The sequence below is a fragment of the Neodiprion fabricii genome, chromosome 7 (genome assembly GCF_021155785.1).
Source record: "Neodiprion fabricii isolate iyNeoFabr1 chromosome 7, iyNeoFabr1.1, whole genome shotgun sequence".
Taxonomy (NCBI): Eukaryota; Metazoa; Arthropoda; class Insecta; order Hymenoptera; family Diprionidae; genus Neodiprion; species Neodiprion fabricii.
In genome coordinates this window covers 22309945-22323722 of record NC_060245.1, presented here as the reverse complement: position 1 = coordinate 22323722, position 13778 = coordinate 22309945, and the positions used below count along the sequence as shown (strand labels likewise).

General features: G+C 39.5%; 2 protein-coding genes across 11 annotated transcripts in view; one reads left to right on the top strand and one right to left on the bottom strand.

Moving 5' to 3' along the window:
- LOC124186098 (dystrophin, isoforms A/C/F/G/H-like) overlaps positions 1–13778 on the top strand; it is a 315823-nt gene that overhangs the window by 96227 nt on the left and 205818 nt on the right. For all 10 annotated transcript variants that reach the window (XM_046577471.1, XM_046577473.1, XM_046577472.1 and 7 more), the window contains one exon: positions 9200–9305. In XM_046577471.1, coding sequence (XP_046433427.1) covers positions 9200–9305 — 106 coding nt within the window. The remainder of the gene's footprint in view (positions 1–9199; positions 9306–13778) is intronic.
- Positions 10076–10643, bottom strand: LOC124186150. The gene is made up of 2 exons (XM_046577595.1): positions 10478–10643; positions 10076–10401 (listed from the first exon to the last, which is right to left on the bottom strand). The coding sequence occupies exons 1-2, from the start codon at positions 10626–10628 to the stop codon at positions 10217–10219; spliced, it is 336 nt and encodes a 111-aa protein (XP_046433551.1). The 5' UTR covers positions 10629–10643; the 3' UTR covers positions 10076–10216.

Here is a 13778-nt window from a genome sequence, read left to right as displayed (position 1 = left end):
AAGGAGAACTCTGACGTATGCTGCTGATGAAACACACGCCCCGGGCTAGAGACGGTAAAGTCGGGCTCAATTTTACCATTAAAATTACGCGCGGTCCGCCCGAGGTTACGATTTTTCACTTTATTTCTTTTCATTTTATTCTATTTTTGTTTTTTTTTTTCACTCTTTTTCTTACCCTCGCCGCGATTCATCCGCGAATTTATCCGAGAAATAAACAACGCCGGCACATTAATTCAATGAGATAGAAAAAAAAAAAAAAAAAATAAAATAAAAATGAAACGAAAAAATGAAATATCACCAACATCGGAATCGAATCAACTGTAAATGAAAAATGACCGGGAAAACGTCGTGTTAATAATTATGATTACACTCGCCTGGCGGACCGGTAAATCACGATATTGCAAATATATACTCGATGCTTATTCGCAGCAACTCGTTTTACCCCGAAACGTGTCAATCAGCGCGAATGTTTGACGCAAACGTGAAGGATTGATGTAAGTACGTGTGCGGTGGACTCTGCAAATACATTTCAGAGATACGTAATTCACAGGATTGTTTGCCCGCAGTGCCGAGTATTAACGAAGGTTCAATTTTCCGCTCTTTGTTATACATTCATAGCGAGACAATTTTTTTTTTTTTTCTAAACACAATTATTTGCAAATCACATTAATTCATTTCCCTCGCTTTTCTCATTCCGTATTTTTCCTTGTTTTTTTATGTCACATTTTCAACAGCATCTGATGTTCTTTTTCCGATCAATTTACTCATGTTCGTTCGAATATCTGTGAAAAATTTTCATTCTTCATTCCCAGTTTCATCATTCGAACAAGGAAATGAAAAAAAAGTGTTCCAAATGTATAAAAATTGACTAGGCTTAAAAATCTGGACCAAATATCATGAAATTTCGTTGAACTTTGAGTCGTCAATGTACGGCCTCGTTTTTTTTTCTCCATTAAAAAATCGTTTGTTCGACCGACTTCCGGGGGTTGTTCGAACCCCTCGCTGTAATCGGTCCAACTTCCATCATCCCCCCACACACACATACGTAGTTTCAGCCACTCGCTCGGCACAGGGCAAGAATCCTCGTGTCTGAACACGCCTGCTCCGTAGAGTACGTAGACGTAGAGTAAAGACGGGGTTGCGACTCTCCCAGCATCCCTTCTCTCCCCCCCCCCCCCTATACTTCCCACGTCGGTTTCAACCCCCAAAAACCCCGTCGGCTCTCCTCGTATAACCGAGCCGATGTTTCACGCGGCGCCAAAATATCGCCCCTGCAGTATCTCGACGCGTCTCTCCGACGATCCACGTGCCGGCGTATCACTCGAGTCCTACTTGCGACTGTCGGTCGTTGAAACGAGCCGTTGCGGTTCGGTTTCCGCTCTCGTCTCCGTACTTCCGACTTCTCATTCTCATCCGCCGATTTTTCAACCCCCACCGGCGACGCCGTTTTCCAAAAGGGTATCAAGGTTACCCTCCTCGTCGGAGACGGGAACGCTACGCGTGGTCTCGAACCAAAATCGATAGCTGCTGCTGCAACCCTGAAATGGACGAACAAGTATTGACAATTTCTACTCGCTTGCTCCGCTTCCTTGCGTGATACGCCGGAAACTATAAACGCGACGCCTCGCTTTCTAACAACGACGTCGCGGCGCCACCGTAGCCGGATATTTATGTTTTTATTGTCAATTATTGTTCGTACGTATATATTTTATTTATTTATTTCTTTATTTATTTATTTTTTTTTTTTTTTTTACTACTATATCGGTGTGCAACGTAATCGCGGAAGCGTGTCGTAACCTCGCGAAAAGTTTTTAAAATCTGGACAAGGATCGATGATTGCCGTCGTCGAAAGACGAAAAAATAATATTTATAAATATAACGTCATTTACCTTAATTATCGTACAGCTCTCCTTATTACAGTATGATTCGTCGTCGGGTATAACAATACAGTTTCGTACACGCGTGACAAGTGTTGTTTATTTTTGTCATGCAACATTTTATTGCTTTCGTTTCATACTTTTTATTTACGTCAATGATTAACCAACGTTGGCGCACAGTTTGCATGTAGAATTTTCGTAACCGCTTGTAGCACGAAATTTTACCCCATAGGCGAAGAGATGAGCTGGTATTAATTAATAATAACAACAACAACAATCATAATCCCAATCACAATAATAATAACAGCAATGAGTGATAACGAGACGAATACGAACAGGGATTACTAGTCGAGTGAGATATTGTAAGCGTAAAGTTTTGAACGTTGGCTGTTCTTTTTTCTTTTTTCTTTTTTTCTCCTTTTCTTTTCATCTCTCTCTTCAATCTCTCGTCCGAAGGTTCGAGAACTGTTCGGTAATTGCAAAACTGTAGTGAAAAATTGAACGTTCTTAATGGATCCCGAAGATTCGTCGGCTGGCAGAGGAACCCTGCAGCTACGTTTCAACGTAAGTTACGTGCCTGTGAGATTATGTTAGAGGATAAGAGGTTGGCAAAAAAAACTGTTCAAGTTACAACGAACTTTGTCTCCTCCTAAGAGCGGAGGCAAAGAAATTTTTTTTTATCGTATCATAATTTTACGCAAGCGTATAATATCTGTGAATAGAAACGAGAGGCTGAAGGTTAAAACAATAAAAACACTCCGCCAACTTTTTTTTTTTTTTATCCACTTCGTCTATTATCCGCTCTACTATTTTTCGCCCCCAATCGGGTTGAATAAAACATTCGAAGGTGTAACGGTGCGAGTGGTTGGCAAACGGTATTTAATGCCGTATCTAATTTTTGTGGGTGAGTTTCGTTGTTGTTTCTAGTATCTGAGATATGAATAATGCAGAAGCATTTGTACATCTCGTATATATAAAACTTCACGCGTAAGGAAGAACGAAGATTAGCCGTTACGTTGCGCTATGATGAATTTTATCATCGATCCGCGGGATATGTCAATTAAAAATATTTTAACCACGCTGCAGGGTAAAAAACTCGGCGAGGTGGGTGAAATTTAACTCACAATTTATTACCCTTTAAAAAGTATCGGCACGCGGGTTATACAAACCGCAGACGATTTGTTTCAATTATCCTTAATCAACTCCGCGCGTATTTTCATATACTAATCCTGAATTCAACCCCGGGGATGAATATAAATCTCAATCAAAATCTGTTCGTGTTTATTGGTCAGGTTTTTGTTCAATGATTCATCAGATTTACCGTCTATATTCGGAATTGTAAACAAGAATGGATACATTGTGATAGAGGTACTTTGTGGAATCGGTTACCGAATCAAATGTCTTGACGGTTGGTTTTGGTGAAAACTGTACCCCTGGTACGCAAAGAAAATTGCAAATTTTTGATATTTATCGAAATAGTTTGGCAATTAATGATCTGATTAATAATAGCTTGGTTCGTTTGTAAACGAATTCCGTACAAATCACTCGCGACATGGATTTACAATCACCGGAATATATTTCGAAACAGAGCAATAAGTTGTTTCAACATTCATACTGTGTCGTATAATTTTACAAAAGTTATTTGTCTCGATCGATTGAAGAACTCGGTAAAAATTCAATCTTGGTTACTCCAATTTTCTTGATTGCCTCAACACTTTCGATACTGTAATCAGTATGATTGATCAATTTCCGATTATTAAATGTTTGTTTTTCTTTTGATTCGACTCTTCTTAGGCAAAAAAAAAGCAGAGAACAGAGAATTTTGAGCAGAGACTAACGGAGAAAGTAAAACAACGGCGATTAGCAACGGTTGTAGTTTTCAAATTTAGGATAAAGAAATACGAGTTAAAAAAAATTTCACTCGCCATCAGTTTGATACAATCGCGTTTCATTTCGTTTCGTTGAACGAATTCTTTGTAAAACATGCGCGAGAAGGTCTCTCGGACATTTCTAAAGCGGTCAAGTTCAGGTTCAGATTGCGGAAAAGTTGAATTGTGTAACTCCGGGCAACGGTGTCATCCGAGGGAAGCGAAACCGGTTACTTTTGCCGGCCGGAAATCCCTTTGAAACGTGTAATATACGGAGAGATTGACAAAGGGAGAGAGAAGAAAAAAAAACAAACAAACAGCAAAAAACGATGACTCGGAAAAGAGGAAAAGGAAAACGAAAGTAACGAAACGTGAAAGCTAATTCGACTTGGCCGAAGGATGCGAAGCTTGCGACGTTTCAAGTTCGGGGTCAAAAGTGCATTTTTTTTTTTTTTTATCTTTACCCTCACCCTTATTTTCCTTCACTTTTTCTCGTCGCCGTTTTTCTCCTCCGCTTTTTGGCAAGGAACACCGGCGCTATCCTAATTTGTTATTTAAGCGAGTTTTCGACTTTTTAATAACGGCTCCGTGCCTACTGCTCCACTTTTTTCTCTCTCCACCCCTTTAAAACTCGTTGGGTATAAACGAGTGGCTTGAGAAATACGCCGTGAAAGTAGCTTACGGCACGTTTGTATATATATACAGACGTGTAATACCTATGTATAAAATTCCATCAACTTTTGAACAACGACAAAAACTGAACTCTCCTCAAACCCTCGAGGAAAACAATTAATTCCAGTTTTTGTTTCCTCCACCCCGGTTAATTTTTTTTTTTTTTTTTGAAGAAGAAGAAGAAGAATTTTTGCCAATCACACGAATTACAAAAATGACATAATTCCTGCCAGATTTTTAACCCACTTTGAATTTTACAACCCAACTACGGATTCGGTCGTCTCGTGATCGATCGTTACGAGTGGAAAAAGTTGAAAAATAAATGGTTGATGGGTAAAAAAAACTTCTTTAGAAAATTCCTCCATTACCTACCAATAAAATTGGGAATGAGGAGGCGCGTTGTTCCGTGAAGTTGGAACATCGATCGGGGTATTCTTACAATCCAATTATAGGCGGCTGTCCGGCCGCTGAGTGATGTAAAAGGCAATTAAACGGCGAACAAAGGCGATTCCAAAGTGTCAGGTGTGATTATCGGCGTTTTACGTAGTAGAAGGGTCGGTGCGAAGAATTACCGCGGAAAATTAAGCACAAATTAATAAATAAACTAACGATGTTATCCTCGCTTATCGAGCAACGGGCTACGTGATTCAAACGACTGTTTGACGAGAGATTCTTGAAACTTTGTAATTCAAGCAGCCTCAAACTTGTCGTTGGCACCATTTTACAAAAAAGATTATCTTCGAGACTTGCGTCTGTACCGAAAATATTTTTCAGCTTTCTTGATCGGCGTGTGGGTGTGTTTTAGGTATATTGATTGATAAGAAACACGCGGTATACATGACCTCAATTTTTGTTTTTGAAAGTGTGTTGCGATCCGTGCTTCTTTAGAATAAATAATCAAAAGTGAATAGTACAATATGATTAATTTGTTCAAATTGAACAATTTACCTCCACATCGAAATTAAATTATGAGCTTCGTTTCTGTCGAACGTCCCGCGATATCTATTTTTTTTTTTTCACTTTCAAGGACTCAGTTTCAACTTTGAACGATCTAGCTGAATGTTAATATTGCGTAAACTATGTTCGTGCGCTTTTCTATCAAAAGTATTGCTTCCGACAGCCGAACAGAGGCTTTGTAGAAAAAAAATTAGTCGCAAAGCGAGCAGCTTGTTCATTTCGTTAATGATGACGCAAAAGCGAAACGACGCTTCATTCGGCTGATATTTGACCGACACATGTACGAACGATCATCATCCCAACCGGCGTTGTTCGAAGATCGTCACTTCGCTCATCCAGCCGAAGTCTAAATGCTGCAGCTTAATATTAATCGTTTGGATGGAACGTTGGATGAGGTGTCGGATGTGAAGGTAGAAAAGATTTTGCGACAATTCACGTGGGTAGGAAAAAAAACAACAACACAAGTAACGCTGACAATACAAGTGATTTTTTTGTGGATAACGTTTTTATTATTACCGCTCAACCCCGTAATGTACATGATAATTTAATGTATTTTTGAAATGTATTTGTTTTTTTATTTAATATCAGAATTACCAAAGAAATTTTTTCTCCTCAACTTGAAATACGATTTAAAATTTATACCAACGTTTCATCGAAAATTCTTGCTAATACACATTTAATATTACTGGCTATCGTATTTTTCACAATTTTTCAACTCTCGCCGAGTTTCAAGTTTGAAAGGAACGCCGTCGACGATGCTTCCTTTTTTCAATCTGATTCCATATCCTTCACCGAGACTCGTGAGAATGCTCATCCGCATGATTTTCATTCGGCTTCGCTTCGGGATTTCAACACTTTGATTTCGCTCGCGGTGCACAATTTACCATTATTGAGATGTGAATTTGTAATTTTCGACAATCAGGGTAGCCAGTGGATCCTTCACTCGATTTAACTCTCTACAGTCGAGTTTTACCGAGAGATCGGGAACTCGCATATAATTTTCATCGTCGTGGTACAAGGGTTATTTGTCAGGCTGCTTCCATCAGGTTTTGTTGTAACACACAAACCATAAAAGATCGGCATATTATATGCCCGTGGTTCGTCGCCGATTAATGCTGTACGATCGCGAGAAAGATTTTATTAAATGCTTGTTATCGACGTGGACGAAAAAGCGCGTTCAGATAAAGACTCACCGGTTCCAATGCCCATCGCTGCTTTGCCGTTCACCTTCAAAATACCCACGCGTAAAATTTCTCCTGCTGATTCACTGAGGAGCCATGCATGCATGAATTTTTCTTTGCTGTCTAACGTCGCCAAGTGACCGCCCTCCGTTTTGCACCGTTGTTCAGATTCTGGAAAGGGTTCGGTGTGAACCTTGAAGGCGGAGCCGATGTCGGGATACGCCACGTAGCCCGGCGGAAGTGATAATTGCGGAAGTTTTAATTGCGCAACGGAAGGGCCGCCGGTCGTCGTAACGATTTGTTGTTGCGACGGCCCGAAAATCGTACCTGTGAAATCGAGGATTTTACACTTATGAAAACTTTGTTGTTTGATTAAATTGACGCGAGGCTCTCACCGACGTTCGTAATGTTTGAGGATGGATTCGAAGCGATCAACTGACACAGCAGTTGCACCGGTAGAAAAGCAATCTGTGCCATTTTTACACTTGACGGCGATCGTTCTCGTCGTATTACTGACCAACGGAGACTTGCTCGCGCTATTTAAGGCCGAGTTTTTGATAGCTTCGTTTATCTTTTGACTCCCAAGATACGATTATGTTTATATGTGCGCTGTTCTATTTACGTATTTATCTTGTTGCTCGTGAATAACCCAACGTGTTGTACTTTTTCCTCGTGCAAATACGCCAACACCGCGTCGGTGCATTTGAAAAATTAGATACAGATTTATAGGTTCGATTGCAGGGTTTTGATTTTGGTTATTGACGTCGTTTCGTTGCCCAGCTACGCAACATTCACTCGGGTTTATAGATTCGTCGATTAAAAGTGTGGCTGCAGTCGCGCATCTCCCAATGAAGCAGCTTGATACATGCTTATCAAAATAAGCGTTCAGCTTGCTGGAAATTGATAAGTGAAATTTATAAAGTATTGCGAGCAGGTTTTGTGTAAAAGGTATAAATCGAAATCCAATCGAAAAATCATTGGTTGATCAAGCCCAACGTAAGTTTTTATAATATTTTCACCGATGCTTTCATATTTCAATGCTGAAGCTAACGAAGTTGTAACTTTTTTCAAGTTCTGAGATGATAACTCCTCTGAACTTTCGTTAATCGCGTTAAAGATACGGATTTCTCAGAATTTTATTACGTTACTTACCAATACCGTCGTCCTTCATCCACTTTGCGTAACAGCAATTATATTTTCGTCCACATCAAACTCGTTGAAATGCAAAACATTTTTTCCAGAATTATTATTACATCAACGTCCGGACATCGAAACCTGATTTCTCTGAACAAGTATCACGATTCTTATCTCATCGGTCCAGTTGAATTGATCCAGTAATTATAATTGTCGGTACTACATTCTCTTATTATTGCAAAATTAAATCTGTCCGTTCAGTTTTTTTTTTTCTTTACCATCACGTGGGCCAAAATACTTCTTGTGTGTGATTTTGGCGATCGGTGTAAAGTTGATTTTGTCATCTTGATAATCGATTTTCCACAACTCTGAGATTTCGTTCGGTAATTTAAGTCGACAAAAATAAAAAAAAATAAAAAAATTTCACCTCACCGTCAAAATATTTCGCCTCTGGTATAAATTTTGAACAACGAACTCGCAAGAAAATTACAATGCAATTATCATTATCCATTGATCGATATTCTCCGAACGTTTATGAAGATTGAGAGATATCTGCACGTATAATTTGCAGTTTGTTATTTGCATGGAAAGGTAGGTTTCACTTCGGAATATTGTCTGTGTGTTTTTTGTTGTTCCTCTTTTCATAATCCTGGACGCTTCTCGGATTAGAGAGACTTAGCATCGCCATTGTTTTCATAATCCCACCTCGCTTCCCTTCCAGCCCGACAGAGTCGCTCTTGAAAATCCCAAAATCCTCTTGGTGCTCAAGTTGCCATTTGCACTTGCCTCGTTTTCGCGCACCACGTGCGAAAATAACGAAAAACGGGCAGCTCTCACTCTCTCTCTCTCTCTCTCTCTCTCTCTCTCTCTCTCTCTCTCTCTCTCTCTTTCTCTCTCTCTCTCTATTAATATCCGTTCGTTTACTTGACGGAGCCGTTTTGCTTTCATTTTGCAAACGCTTCTATTTTTTAATCAAAATATTTTTAGACCATTTTCTTTACGGGACAATTTTTGTCTATCTTTTTTAGGACATCCAACTTCATGATAAAATCGGTCCAGAAATGTTCTGAGTGAAAAATGGAAGGTTCGAAATTTTTTTTGTGAATTCTCGAACCGTTCGCACTGTTTTAGTTGGTCAAGAAAATTAAAATTTCTAGAAATTAGGCAAAATCCGGCCTATCATAGACCCGGACTTGAAACGTTTGGAAAAAAATACAGTTTTCGAGAATTTCTTGAGAATTTTCAATAAGTTCCCATTCAAAGTCACTCTCGATATTTATAAATAACTGACCAGCTGAATGATGAATCTGAGAAAATTCAGGGTACCGTTTCAGAGTTCGGACAATTGCAGAAAATTTTTTGAACACAGTAAAAAATATTTAAATAATCTATTATTTAAAAAATATTCATCTACTCATTTATTCGTTTCCTTATTCAATATTGTTCGTATTTAAAACTTGCGTAAAATTGCTCGCTTGACGGTTGTTTTTTTTTTTCTCATTCTTCACAGAATGTGCTGCGAGAATTGGAGCAGAAGAAACCACAATTGGACGAGCTGGTGCACACCGCTGAAAATCTTCGTGCGGACACCAATCGACAGCAGCTTCACGGCAAGGGTGAGTCTCGCTCTTTAATTTTTCGCTTTCTTTTCGCTCTACTTCGCTCGTTTTCTTTTTTTCCCCCGCGTCGTTATTGCGGGCGCCTTTGCGCGAGGCGGAGACTAATTGGAATACGGTCGAAAAAAATTAATACGAATTGTGTTTCATGCTGGAAGGTGTCGGTGAAAAAAGTCTGCCTTTATGATGCTCATGATGGTTGACAACAGGCTTGTGGCTGACAAGTTACGTTTTATAGCAGAGTACGGAAATGAAGCAGTTTTTGGTACTAGGACGTAAAAGCGTACGTTTTTTCTTTTTTTTTTTGTACTGTCGCAGAAACGATTACTTTCGTTACTAGTGTTGCATAAAAAAATAGTTACTGCCGCAAGTTTTATGACGCGTAGGTTGATCGATTTTGCGTGTTAACGAAACTACGAAGATCGATCAACGAATCAGTCGGTACTTGTGATGTTGACCTAATAGGGAGAAAATTCCTTCACTTCAGATACGCGGACGGTATTTTTCCTCGCCATGAACCTCGACACGTGAAACTTCAACTTGTCTTCACTCTTTTTTCGTTCCCTCTTACTCGTCGATTGGGATTTTTTTACATGAAAAGCAGTCGCTGCTCGGGGGTGTGTTACAACTATTGATCGACGATCCGAACTCGTTACGTTCGATTTTTGCGACAAGATCCGAGATCTCTGTATTTGAAACAGCGTTATCGGCGAATTGGTTTAACCGACAAGGAAAAGAGAAAATATCAAATCTTTGCCAAACTTCAATAATATCTTGGGATCGGATCGGATATACGGGTTTTATTTTTCACTTGGCAATCGTTGTAATCATTGTTTGTTTACTGCGTCAAAAGTACATAAATCCTACGGTATATTTAAAATTTTCGCGATTAGGGTCAGCCTGGTTGTCGGTCACGTTGGCTTGACACTGTTCGTCGCAGGGTCCTTTTCAGGAATTGGGAGCTCGCAGGCGTAATGCGAAGTCGTTACCAGGCAATCGATAGTTTCTAGTGACCCGTAGAAAGTTCCTATCCGAACACATTCTTGACTGTTGTTAGGTTGACCAGACTTCCATGGTATGTTGCTTACGGTCGATTCTATGAAACGGAAGAAACGATCGCTTATCTGACGTAAACTTCGCGGACTTTACGATTTTTAACAATCAGAACTTATCGTCACGAATACTGATCCACTCGTCGAATTTGGAATAAATGCCCACGTGTACTGTGTAAGAATTGTTCGCCATCAGGTACTCGTACATTTCTTGGTTATCGGCCTCTGCCAAACTTGCACCCTCCCTCTCGCACAGCGCTTTCGCCTCCATCCAGGTTCCTCCCTTCTTGTTCTAGAGCTTGTAAGCCACGCTTGAGTCGAGAATCGGGGCGTAGCCGTCCGGAAGAGATGCGATTGCCTTTTCTCTTTGGATCGAAGCCGAGATCCTCGTGTTATCACCTGGACGCGGAGTTTGTTGTAGTTTTTTTATCCCTGCACTTTCAAGCATTGCGATGTTCTCTCTTACGTGGAGAAAGCGTCAAGCCGCGAAGTACGGGTAAAAAAATCCCAGTATGGTCAAGAGGCACGCAAGCTCCAGGAGCAGCGATTCGAACCGTCCAATCATTTTTAAGCCCATATCTGTCAGCACCGAAACAGATCGTGTCGACAGTTGCGTAAAGTTTCCGCTCACTTCTTTTATATATTTCAATACGTCGGATATAATGTGTAATATATAATAATATAAACATAATAATTCCCTCGGCTATTTGCCCGCCTGCGATTCGCTTTTGCGTTAATGTCTTTGCGTATCGTTATCATTTCTTGAATTATGCCGATGCTGACATTACGTAACTTTTAATGGAAATACCAAAATCGCGTGTGAAGTTATTTATTTATTTTTTTCTTTAGTTGGAATTATCTCCTGACAAAAATAATTATTGACGAAACAACGCGAACAGTTGGTAGAAATTTCCATATTCATTTATTCAACGACAATTTCTTTTTCGTCTTACAGGTTTTAATTTTGTATTCTTTTTTATTCTTCTCGTAATATTTCGTCGACAATCTTGAGTTTGTAGGACACGAGTGACGTATTTTGACAACGAACATAATCGGTAAGACGGCAAGGAAAATAAAGCTGCTTTGGGGGAAAAGATTAAACAAACAGTCGCGCGATATATTTTTTCCGGGTTGCTCTTCAAAAACAAATGATAACAGAGGTTGATAGCGTCACTTTTGACCCATTCTACGTAACAACGATTATATTTTTTTTGCATCCTATTCGCGGCTATGTAGAAATTTTCATCGCTCATATAATTGTAATTATCGCAAGTCTGTGGAATTTGCGCGAGCCAAAAACGAATATTACAAATACGCGTGGCGTAAAAATGCATTCGTAGTAGTCACGATACTCTGTGTAACGAAAGTGTGGTTTGCAAGTCCTTTTTTTCTTTTTTTTCTTTGCTTCTAGCGGAGTGCAAAAAAGAGCAGATGTTGAACGTGCACTTTGAATACTTTACCAGATGTCAAATTTTTATTTCTCCAACGTAGCTAACGAAAGAAAATACAGTTTCGTCGGATAAATTTTACTTTTGTAGAAATCACAACGATATTTCAGATTTTAAGAAAAATTACCCATTTCTTGAAACGTTTATCGTAAATAACAACTCGACAAACTTTAGTTTCGCATTTAAAACACGTTTGTTGAAAAATAATAATTAATTATCAATAAACTACAAATGTGAAAGAAGTGATGAACGAAATTCGAATCATCAATATTCTCCGTACTTCTATGTTCGTATGGGATTTTCCCCTCATTCAAATCTAAAACCTACGTAATTTTCATCGCCTCTTGGTGAAGAAAATTCTCCTTGTTTTTCCAAATACGCATCCACGTCAGCTATCACCCAAAAACTTGAAGACTTGTTTATCAACGTAAAAGAAAAGAAAAACGGTTCTCCCTATTATTCGATCTACAGAGTCAAAATTTGTTCGTTTAAATATAAGCTCAAACAAAAAAAAAAAAAAAAAAAAAATAGAGAAAAAGAAAAGTGTAATAAATATAAAAAAAATAGCAGAAAATTTTTCTGAACGTAATCAAAAATCGGTCGGACGTTGTTCGGATTCGCACGAAATTCCCTGTGTAACATACATGTAAACGTCGGAGGGATTAAATTTGACAAGTTTTGAAGGGGCGGCGGAGAGGGGGGCAGATTCGTTATTACCCAGCCATCCAGCAACCTGAGTTAAGGAAGCAAGGTAAGGTGTCTCCGCGCATTTCTACAGGGTTGAGGTATTTCAGAAATTTCATTACCGGGAACCAGAGATCCTCGCCCCCTTCTCCCCCTCCCTCTCATCATCCCTCCATATTTTATCAACGCCACGCAGAATCCGGCTCCGTAAATGATATCCGGCTGCAGTCGGTTTACACGGGATTTCTATATTCCTATCTATCCTATTATATATATGTATATATATATATATATATATCCGTCTGATTGTGAATTCCGTCGTGGATGCAAACGGCGAACTATCGATGATATTCTCTCTCTCTCTCTCTCTCTCTCCCTCGTTTTCACGTATTCATCATTTTTACTCCTTCCAACATGCCAGCACGAATATTTACAGCCTTGTGCTAATTTAGCGTGAAATTTGCGAAACGCGTTTGACAACTTTCAGACCAACCGCGCTTGCTTGTCGTTTACGATTTCTTGACGGAATTGACCTCGTCACGCTTTTATTTATACATTCGCCATGTTTCAATTCCAAGGAGGAATTTGTTCGTCTGCTCTTGAAGCAGTTTTATGCAATTTTGCGTAACGCGCATACCTCGCGATCCTAGCCTTAAACCCTTTGGCGTTACTACGTCTCTCTCTCTCTCTCTCTCTCTCCTCTCCTCTCCTCTGCTCTCCCTCTCTCTTCCTCTCGCTCTACTCTTGATACACGTTACGCCATGTCCGTGATATGCCTGCCCTAATTACTCGACCCCGCTGTAACGCCCAACTTGCACGAATATTTTATGCAACACAATTCTCTGATCCCGAGGGAGTTTCTCGTTTGTCTGAAACGACCGTTTCGCAAATGTTAGCGTGGCGTTCGCTTGACGTCGGGTCTTAAATTAACTGGTGTAAAAAATGTTTATGAAATTATTTGCAGCCATCTTTATCGATGGTTTGATTTTTATCACAGATTTCTAACAGATGCGCGGAGATCGATTTTTTGTATGAAAATTTGGTACGTGCTAACTGATTTTTGGGCGGGGTTTTTGTTCAAGTTTTGTTTAATTTTGTTTAAACAAAAATCACGATTCAATCAGGTATCATTCTTTTTCTTTCACTCATTGTTTATCTGCAAAAGTTTATCGTTACACGCGCCTAATCGGGTCGTATTTTATTATATAATCCAGCTAGTCGAGGCGGGTGAAATTAGATACAAAAATGGGTAAAACCAAAGTGATAAAAATTACGGCCTACCGCTCTTC